General features: G+C 40.0%; 1 protein-coding gene across 1 annotated transcript; it reads right to left on the bottom strand.

Moving 5' to 3' along the window:
• Positions 1-3942: 3942 nt before the first annotated feature.
• TMEM225 (transmembrane protein 225) lies at positions 3943-9965 on the bottom strand. The gene is made up of 4 exons (XM_006895625.1): positions 9785-9965; positions 6806-6952; positions 6145-6279; positions 3943-4190 (listed from the first exon to the last, which is right to left on the bottom strand). The coding sequence occupies exons 1-4, from the start codon at positions 9963-9965 to the stop codon at positions 3943-3945; spliced, it is 711 nt and encodes a 236-aa protein (XP_006895687.1).
• Positions 9966-10276: the final 311 nt, after the last annotated feature.

Raw genomic sequence — 10276 nt, 5'->3', positions numbered from 1 at the left:
TTATACTTAATTATCAAGACCTATTTTCATTTGAACCTAGTTAGGAAGTGCAGGAATGGTGCTAAGGTGCAGGAATATAAAAGAAACCAATGAGATATAGTAGAAAGATTAGAAACAGATTAATATATATATATATTTATTTAGATAGAATGGAAGTTTTATTACTAGATAATTGCATTACATCACAAAAAATATTCTAGATAGAAATTATTCACATTGAAAATAAAATAACCTAGATATCTACTTAATATATTTCATGGAAATTACTTCAACTTGAATAAAGAATAGGGAAGAATTTGTTAATCAAGACACAATAAGGCATCAATTAAAATGAAAAATAGTAAAATTTATTACATTTAATTTAAATACCTCTGAAAAAAGAAGCACCATAAACAAAGCTAAAAGCCAAGGCACAACTGGGAAAACCTATTTTCTTTTTTTTTTTTCACAGTTTCAGAATGATTTATTTTCATGATTATCATATAGGCAGTTTAATTTTGCTATCTTGGCAAGCACTGAAAATTAAAAAACGTACAGAGAGGTATTTGTGTATTTTACAAGCAATGCATATTAGCAGTCACTAAACATTTCTGTTCAGATCATACAGAAACATATACACCTCTTAACAAATTATACCTACCTCTATGTATCTATACATGAACTCAACTCAATGCCATTAAGTTGTAACTGACTCAGAACTGATCATCCAGTGCATTTACAGAGGTTGTAAATCACACAGGAGGAAGAGAAGATGGGACATCTTTCTCCTAAGGAGCAGCTAGTGGATTCAAACCACCCACTTTGTATTGGTAGCACAGCTGTCTTCTCACTATGTCACCAAAGCTCCCTATATTTATAGAGAGATGTGGATAAAGACAGATGCATAAAAACAATACACAAGAATCACAGAAAGTATTGGTAGACTTTAAAATTAGCTTGTAGGAACACGGTACTTTTAAATACATCCTTTACATTAAATAGCTTTGATTTTCTGACTAGAAGACAAAAAGAGAACATTAATAGTCATCACTTACCGAGTTTACCTACTTGAATGTTAGTGCTTTTGAAAATGAGTTAATATTCATCACTTTCCACATTGAAAAACTAAAGGGAAAAAGAACTGAAATTCTCAGAAATGTCTGGAAAAAGATTTTGTAAAGTCCAGCTTTAAGAGGAACTACAGAGAGATCATAAAAACCTTTGGCATTAAAGTAAAGGCCTGCTGGTATGTAATGTAAACCAGACTGATGTTTGATGCCAATGAGTGGTTCCTACTCACAGTGACTCTATGTTGTTGTTGCTGACTACCACTGAGTCAGAACCGAGTGATAGCAGACCGCAGATGGTCCAACAGGTTTTTAGAGGCAGTGAATTGCACAGGAGGGAACTGCCCATCTTTCTCCTCTGGAGCAGCTGTGATAGTCAAGCCACACACCTTTGGGCTGGCAGTCCAACTCCTTACACTAAGCCACCAGAGCTTTCTAGCAACTCTCTGTATAGCAGAATAAGCACGGCCAGGCCCTGTACTTGAGCCTACGGTTGTAGCACTGTGTCAGTCTGTCTCATTTGAGGATTTTGTTTTTCACTGCTGCTCCTTGCTTTGCCAAGTGTGATGTCTTTCTCCAGGACATGTTCTTCTCCTAAGAACAAGCTCAAAGTGAGATAAAGCCTTTCCACCTCCTTTTCCTTGAGTATTCTGGTTGTACGTCTTCTAAGAAAGATTTGTTCATTCTCTTGCAGTCCATGGAATCCAGTTATTTAGGATCTGCCTAATCTGAAATCTAAATGCCGCGCGTCTCTGGCAATTCAAATCCACCAGTGGATCTTGGGGAGAAAGAGAAGAATTCTCGCTTTATGCAGATTTAACAACCCAGAAACCCAACACAGGGTCAGCTACGACTCCGTTCCAACATGACAGCAATGCATCTTAGATTAGATCCCGCATGATTTTAGTGGGCTCCTGAACCAACACGTTAGCGGCCACCATAGGGGAGGAGGACGCTGCACTCCAGGCCGGCGGCAGGGGCCTCTCGGACCCTTGGGCGGACTCGGTGGGAGTGTGACCCCGCACCACGGAGCGCCACATCACGGTGCACAGGCGGCTCGTGCTGGCCTTCGCCGTGTCCATCGTGGCGCTGCTCGCGGTCACTATGCTCGCCTTGCTGCTCAGCCTGCGATTCGACGAGTGTGGGGCGAGCGCAGCGCCTGGCGTCGACGGCGGCCCCGCGGGTTACCCGGCGCGCAGCGGCAACGCCAGCCTCCCGGGACCTGCCCGGCGCAACCACCACGCGGGCGAGGACGCCGCGCTGCCCGCCGCGGGCGGCGAGGCCACCCCGGGCACCCAGTCCGCCCCGCCGCCGTCGGAGGAGGAGCGGGAGCAGGGGCAGCCGTGGACGCAGTTGCGCCTGACAGGCCCCCTCAAGCCGCTGCACCGCCTTCATGGAGAACTTCACCTTCTCCGGGGAGGTCAACGTGGAGATAGCGTGCCTGAACGCCACCTGTTATGTCGTGCTGCATGCCTCCCGGGTGACGGTGGAAAAGGTGCAGGTGGCGGAGGACCGGGCGGCCGGGGCGGTCCCGGTGGCCGGCTTTTTCCTCTACCCACAGACCCAGGTCCTAGTGGTGGTCCTCAACCGGACATTGGACGTGCAGAGGAATTACAACCTGAAGATCATCTACAACGTCCTGACCGAAAACGAACTCCTAGGCTTCTTCCGCAGCTCCTATGTGCTTCACGGGGAGAGAAGGTACGAGGGCGAAAACCTATTTTCAATGCATATAACCAATAAATTGTGGTATGTATGAAGAGGTACATATCAATACGAAATAGACAAGCAACTCAGCAAGAAAATGGCCAAAGTGTACGAGCAGTAATTCATAGAAAAGGAAACTCAAATGCTCAATAATGAAAAATATGCATACCTCAATTAAGAGTGCAAAATTTAAAACAACCCTGATTCAAATGGTTGGGAATGAAAAAACTTTACAACTCAAGGGCATGAGGAAACCAGAGTTTTCATGTACTTCTGGCAGAAAGTGTAAAATGGTATAACTATTTTGGACATAATTTTTCAATGTTTTGCAACTTCATAATGACCACACTCTGATCTGGCAATTGCAATTCTTGATGAATACCTCAGAGAAATCCAAGTTCAAATACAGGAGATCGTTTCAAACAGAATAAAGTTAACAGATGTTCTTCAATTACAGGATAGATATTTACATTATAAAATAGCTCTACAAGTTTTATGGAAGATTACTTACCAGCATGGATAAATCTCATAAACAAGGCTGAATGTTTAAAACAAGTTGCAAAAATTTGATCTTTCAGCATGATCATATTTAATTTTTTTAACACCTAGGAATCAAATCTATATAATTTTTTATAGAAAAAGTTGTAGTGAAAATAATAACATGAATGTAAAATGGTCAGTAATTATAAGGGCAGGAAGCATGATAGGGAATATTTTAAAAGGAACATAGATTATACCTATAAACTATTTAAAAACATCTAACATGAATAAGGCATAAAATTAAGATTCCATTTGTTTGAATCGTGAACAGAGATGTTTATCATATTTTATATTGTTGACTGTGTATCTTGTATTCTTTCCTGTATGTCTGAAAAATTTCACAATCAACTAAACAAATATAAGGACAAAAGATATATTTTTCTGAATCTTTGTGATGTATAGATTTAAAAATACAGCAAATATTATTTATAAGATAATATTTTATTATATTAAAAAAAAATAAAAGAAACTATTTGCTCAGCAGACCAGGTAAAACAAAGCCATCTTATGAATCAACATAGGCCCTATCACATTCACAGTCATTGGCATAATACAGAACTTAGGTAAAATGGTTGGAGATGCATAGAATACATGCATCCAGAGCTTTTCCATCAAAATCAACATAGACTGAAAGATACAGACTGTCAATTCATAAAGCCCAGGTTACATGACGTACTTGAGTTCGTGACTGTCTGCCTGAAACATTGTCCTTTCCAGTCTGGGATGGCAGACGAACAATGCCATGTGGCATTTTAGTGGAATCTGCGGAGGAAATAACTCTGATAGAATTCCCTGATTTTGGTACTTGATTAGAGTCTTTAATAACAGGTTTGTTGATAATATTCAGGCAGATGAAGTGTTTGACAAACTGCAAACAGCTTAGGAGAGAGAGGATTCCTGAGGAAAAAAGAAGACAAGGGAGGGGAGTGAAAGAACAACTGAGAGCTACAGAGACTTCTTTTTGTTGGTGGAGAGAGTTTGACCCAAAGCCCTATAGAACGCTTTCAACTGTGAGCCTTTTCAACTGTCCTAAGCCTTCCCAAGAAGTATGAGTGTGAGGCTGTGTGTGCAGAATAGCTTAAATTCTGCTTAACTCATCAAACGTGAGATGTTTTTTAGGAAAAAAAGGTAGGCTTCCCTCTGGGTTAAGAAGTGCAATTCCACATGAAATTTTAAAGACTTCTTAGAAAAAGAGTCTCCAGTTTTGCGGGTGTCTATTTAGCATCATTTCCCCCAGTTCTCTCCAACTGTCTTGACAAAACACTATGAGCCCAGCTTGTACTGGTCCTCTCCACTTCTTGACCATTTCCACTGAGCCTCTGTTATGAGCAGATTAAGTATAAGAAAATATCAGAATTTGCTATAAAATATATTATCAAGAACATCATAAATTTGTTGTGAATAATAATAAATTTGCTATGAAACATAAAATATAAGTTTGCTGGCAAATTGCTATGAAACATATTATGAAATATCATAAGCTTGCTGTGAAACATAAACTTATATGATATGAGTGGTTTAAGTATAGAAAAATATTATTAGTTTGCTATGATAAGTTTGATGTGCAAACATACTGGCTTAAGTTTAGTAATAAGAAATTAGTTAGGAATTGCTATGTTAAATGTTAGAAAATATGTTAGGAATATTTGTGAAAAATATACTAAACAGTTTTATATGTCCAAACACGTCAAAACAGGCCCTTAGTAGTTTTACTGCCCCACTGCACACCCTTAATATGGCTTGTTACTGCCCATGTTGCCAAGGAAGTACAATTAGTATAGAACATGATTGGTCAAACCCATGTTGCTTTGGGACTAAATTGATTGGCCATACAACTTGTTTTGAACCTAATATTGTTGGTAAAACCCAAAGTTTAAATATTGTTATTTGTAATGTCATTGCTTGAATACAATGTAACATTCAAAGTTTGAATGCTATTGGTTGAATACAATGTAGAATCCAGCAACAAGCTAAAGGTGTTTATATTTATACCCTAGAAGGCTCAACTAAAAACTCACTTCTGCTGAAGACAGTGAGCTGAACACTGAAGACCTAGAGGTTCTTTTCAGAGCCCAAGACGCAGCCACACCAATAACTGTGAGCTGCTGACCCTGGCCATACCAATGACTGTGAGCTGCTGACCCTGGCCATACCAATGACTGTGAGCTGCTGACCTTGGCAACACTGGTCTCTGTGAGCTGCTTGCTGACTGTGGTCACACTAGTGGCTGTGAACTGCTGAACTAGCCAAGGACCCCCAAAATGCCCCTGGTCATGAGAGGTCAAAGAATGAGTTGGGATTGCAGGGGTGAGTGATTGTTCCCCACTATTAATGAATCAATATGTTGTGATGAATTTATGAATTGCAATGTAGATAATTATAATTAACTGTTTAATGCTTACCATGAATTAACGAATCAATATATTGTGATGATTTTATAACTTGTAATGTAGATAAATTGAAATTATGTTGTGATGAATTATGAATTACAATGTAGATGAATTGTAATTGATTATTTCTATGAATAAATTAACCAATAAATTGAATTGGCTTTTCTAATATGTTTGTGAGTAATTAGGCTCAAGGCTCGTGACAACTTCTCACTTCTTTGTCATGACTTGATCGTTACGGATTCCTTGTTGTGGAGAGAATGTGAAAGGAAGAAGAAAAGGTGGAAATGAGGACGTGCCTTCTAAGGTAGGCAAACCAAGTATTTCACACAGCCCCAATCTCTAGCTTACTCCCTTGTAGAAACTACTCTAGAAAAATGAATTCGGTTGATCTGTGTCTATTTAAATACTTAGCATCCTTTTCTCTCTCCCCTTCCTTCAAGAGTTCTAGAGACACTCACCACAGATAATAAAGAAGGTGATGTTTATGTAGGCAGTGTGAAGGATCCAGGTGATCTTGTAACTACAGAAATACACGAATTGACCTTGCCATAGCCTGTGGTGATATATTAGGAGTGCAGAGAGAAGGAGGATACCTGATGTTCAGAAAAAAGGAGAAAAAAAATTCTAGTTGAATTAATTTTATCTTTGGCAAGCAAATCTCAATGGGAAATATGTACTTGACCTCCAACCCTCCTTCCTGACCTGATTAATTTTGTGCAAAACCAGACCTCACTTCAGAGATAGTGCTAGTGTAGTAGAATAAGAGAATTGGAAAGGTTGAGGTACTGCGTTTTACACAAATAACACATGCCCTTTTATGTTTGCTGGCCAATTCCTTCCTCCCTCAGGGTATTTTATGGTTTTTTTTTGTGTGTGTGTGGTGGTTTTTTTTTTTTTTTTTGGTTTTTTTTTTTTTTACTTTTGTTCCTTCCCCAACCCTCTCTCCCCCCACCCCCAGTGTTTTAGTAAACACTGCTATGACATTTTTATTAGTCTTTTTGCTGTTGTTTCTTGTGTGTCTTGGGTTTTGGTTTTATTTTTTATATGTGTAGTAATTAGAAACTATAGCCTGTTCCCACAAACAAAATAGACCTCCAAGCCTGGAAGCCAAGAAGTTACCTGCGAGGAAACTGAAGGTGGCAGTGATGAAGTGGATATATATGGTTGGTGGAATCAGATAGGTGAATTCCATACCCAGGACCAAGTTAAGGAGGAAAGAAAGACTGAGGGTCAAAATCATCATGATCCTGACCACTTCCAGGTCATCTGTTGGAAAGCAGAAGCTGTATTGAGAGAAGGACAGATATTTCTTCTGAGCTCATTTCCACCTGGGGTCCACAAATTTCTAGGTAAAAATGGGAATAAGGTGAAAGATTTGATTAAATCATAAAAAGGGAAAGGGAAAAGAAAATAAAGAGGCAGGAAACTTTAAATTGAATGAGAGAACCAGAAAAAAAAATACTTACTATCTTAATGTATCTATTTGCATAGATTGAGATTGTTCTCATCTTTAGTTTGCTTGACTTCACAGTCAACACTCTTGGCACGAGTAGCCAGGAAATTAAAAGGCCTATTGCCATGGGAAAGTTTGCTGTTAGGGACCTCTCCAAAGTACTGAAGAGCAATGGTGTCTCTTTGGAGACTGAGACATGTCTGATACAGGCCATGGTCTCCGCAATCACTTGCTATGCATCAAAGAGTTGGACAATGACTAAGGAGGATAGAAGGAGAATTGATGCCTTTGAGCTGTGGTGCTGGAGAAGAGTATTGAGAATACCATGGACTGCTAGGAAAACAAACAGATTTGTCCTGGAAAGGGTTAAACCTTGTGGCTCCTTGAAGGCAAGGATTCTGAGGCTCTATCTAACATACTTTGGACATGTTGTAAGGAGGCACTGGTCCTTGGAGAGGGACATCATGCTTGGGAGGGTGGAGGGACAGCACAGGAGGGGAAGGCCCTCTTTGAGGTGGATTGGATTCAGTGACTAGGGTAATTGGGATGGGAATGTCAGAGACAGTGCGATTGGCACAGGACAGAGCAGAATTTAGGGCTGTTGTACAAAGGGTCTACTATGAGTCATAAGCGACTCGACGGCACATAACAACAACAATCACAATGTCTCTATATCCCTTTTTCTTTTCTAAAAATTTTCTTGATAATATTTACAAAAGTCATAGACAGATAAAATGTAATCTCAATCCAGATTTTACTATCAGTCTTTAAAGATGTGGAAAAGTAATCACTGGCTTCACATGTAAAGGAAAGAAAATGAAAATAAACACAGTGCTACAAAAGAAGAAAAACAAAGCACAAGGCCTTATATTTCCAGAGGCCAACACTTACTACAGCTGTTGTTGTTGTTGTTGTTATGTGCCGTCGAGTCATTTCCGACTCATAGCGACCCTATAGCAATCAAAATATTTTAATACCGTTACAGCAATAGAATTGAGAGTCTATAAATAAATCCATCCACCTATGGACAACTTGAAAAGGGGCATCACATTTGGAAAGATGGTCGTGAAGGTGAGGAAGACCCCCAATGAGATGAATTGACAAGGTACTTCCACAACAGACTCTAGTGTTTCAGAGATTACAAGGATAATAGGACAAAGGAGGGTTTGGCTGCTCTTAGTGTCACTATGAGTTGTATTCAACTCAACAGAAATTAACAACAATGACATGGGCAGCTTATCTTTAACAAAATCTCCAAAACCACTAATGGGAGGAAGGTAGCCTCTTTAACAAATGATACTGGAAAAATTTGACATCTATTTGTGGAAATCTGAAACAAGATCCATACCTTACACCATAATAAAAAAGTACAGATATCTAGACATAAAAACTAAAACCACAAAGATAAAGAAAAAAATTGGGACAATTTTAGGAGCTCTAACCTATGGCATCAAGAAGAAAAAATTCTCAACACTGGGCCAATTGACAGCACCATGATAGATGGGGAAGAGATTGAGGTTATTAGACATTTCAGCTTGCTTGGCTCTACAATCAACACTCTTGTCACCAGTAGTCAGAAAAACAAAGACAAATTTCAATGGGGAAGTCTGCTGCCAGGTACCTCTCTAAAGTGCTACAGAGCGATGATGTCAGACTAGAATATAAGGTACACGTGATCTAGGCCATAGTCTTCACAATTGCCTGTTATGCATCAGAGAGCTGGGAAATCACTAAAGATGACAGAAATATTGGCGCCTTTGTGTTGTGGTGCTGGAGAAGAGAGTTGAATATACCTTGGACTGCCATGAGAACAAATAGATCTGTCTTGGAGAAGTTGAAACTAAGTTTCTCTTTGGAGGCCTGGATTTAGAAGCTTCATCTCACATAATTTGGGCACATAGCCATGATACAGTAACTGGGGCAATGGGGATTGGTGTGTTGGAATTAGTGAGATTGGCTCAGGACAGGGAAGAGTTCAGAGCTGCTGTATACATAGGGTTGCTGTACATCATAGGCTCAACAACACATAATAGCAATAACTTACTATGACATGTGTGGAAGCACGAGTAGCATCCACTTTCTAAACAACATACCTCCGGAAACTCTATGAACTTTGAATGTCAATAGTTGTAGAGGGGCTTCAGGCCTTTTGTTCATAGGATAGCTATGAGTCAAGCTCGACTCAAAGGCAATCAACAACGATCTACATGAAGGTTTCTCCAAAGGAAAGAGAACATATGAGCTGGGGGAAAATGTGTTTAGCAATGACACATCTTATAAGGAATTCATGTCTAAAATCAATTGCAAAATGAGCAGTTGTTGTTGTTGTCGTTATGTGCCATTGAGTTGCGAGCAACTCATAGGGACCCTATATATAAGAGCCCTAAACTCTGTTCTATCCTGTGCCAGCCACACCGTCTCCAACACACTTACTCCCACCACTCCAATCATAGAATCGATCCATCTCATCTAGGGACTTCCTCTCCTGTGCCATCCCTCCACGCTCCCAAACATGATGTCCCTCTCCAAGGACTGGTCCCTCCTGGCAACATGCCCAAAGTATGTCAGATGAAGCTTCAGAATGGAAATCAAGGAAAGATGAACCCTCTCCCTCCACCCACCTCTTTCCATAGTCTACTTCTGACCTTCTGGCCAAGCGGTAAAGCAACATTGCATCCAGGGACTGTGGTGTATTGTAACTTTATTTGCTTCCAACTTCAAGATAATCCAATTATCTGCGATGATTCCTAACACCAAGATGACCAAAGCCAAAGAGGAGAGGATCATGTTGGTGGCCTGGATATTTCGCATCAATATTACCACCATTGTCCATGGGATTTTCTAGTTGAAACTACTACAAATTTCTCACATGTAGATATCTCTTCTCTTCTCTGATTTAATTAGTTCCAGGGTGAAATCTGGACTTTGAGTGTTAACTGAGGCCCTGGTTTTGGCAGAAGCTGAAGTAGCAGAAGTTATAAAACAGAAAAGATAAATCCACCTTTTACCGCTTCTTTATCTGGGTCATCTTGCTGTCAGGTCTGCTAACTGCCATGGAATCATCTGTTAACTTGACCCTTGACCCTGGAGTATAGTGCAGTGGAAGGACCAAGAAGGAAAAAGAGAGAGAGTGAGTG

This window comes from Elephantulus edwardii, unplaced genomic scaffold (assembly GCF_000299155.1).
Source record: "Elephantulus edwardii isolate Elephantulus edwardi_28Jun2011 unplaced genomic scaffold, EleEdw1.0 scaffold00171, whole genome shotgun sequence".
NCBI classification, from domain to species: domain Eukaryota; kingdom Metazoa; phylum Chordata; class Mammalia; order Macroscelidea; family Macroscelididae; genus Elephantulus; species Elephantulus edwardii.
This window is presented reverse-complemented; position numbering and strand designations above follow the sequence as displayed.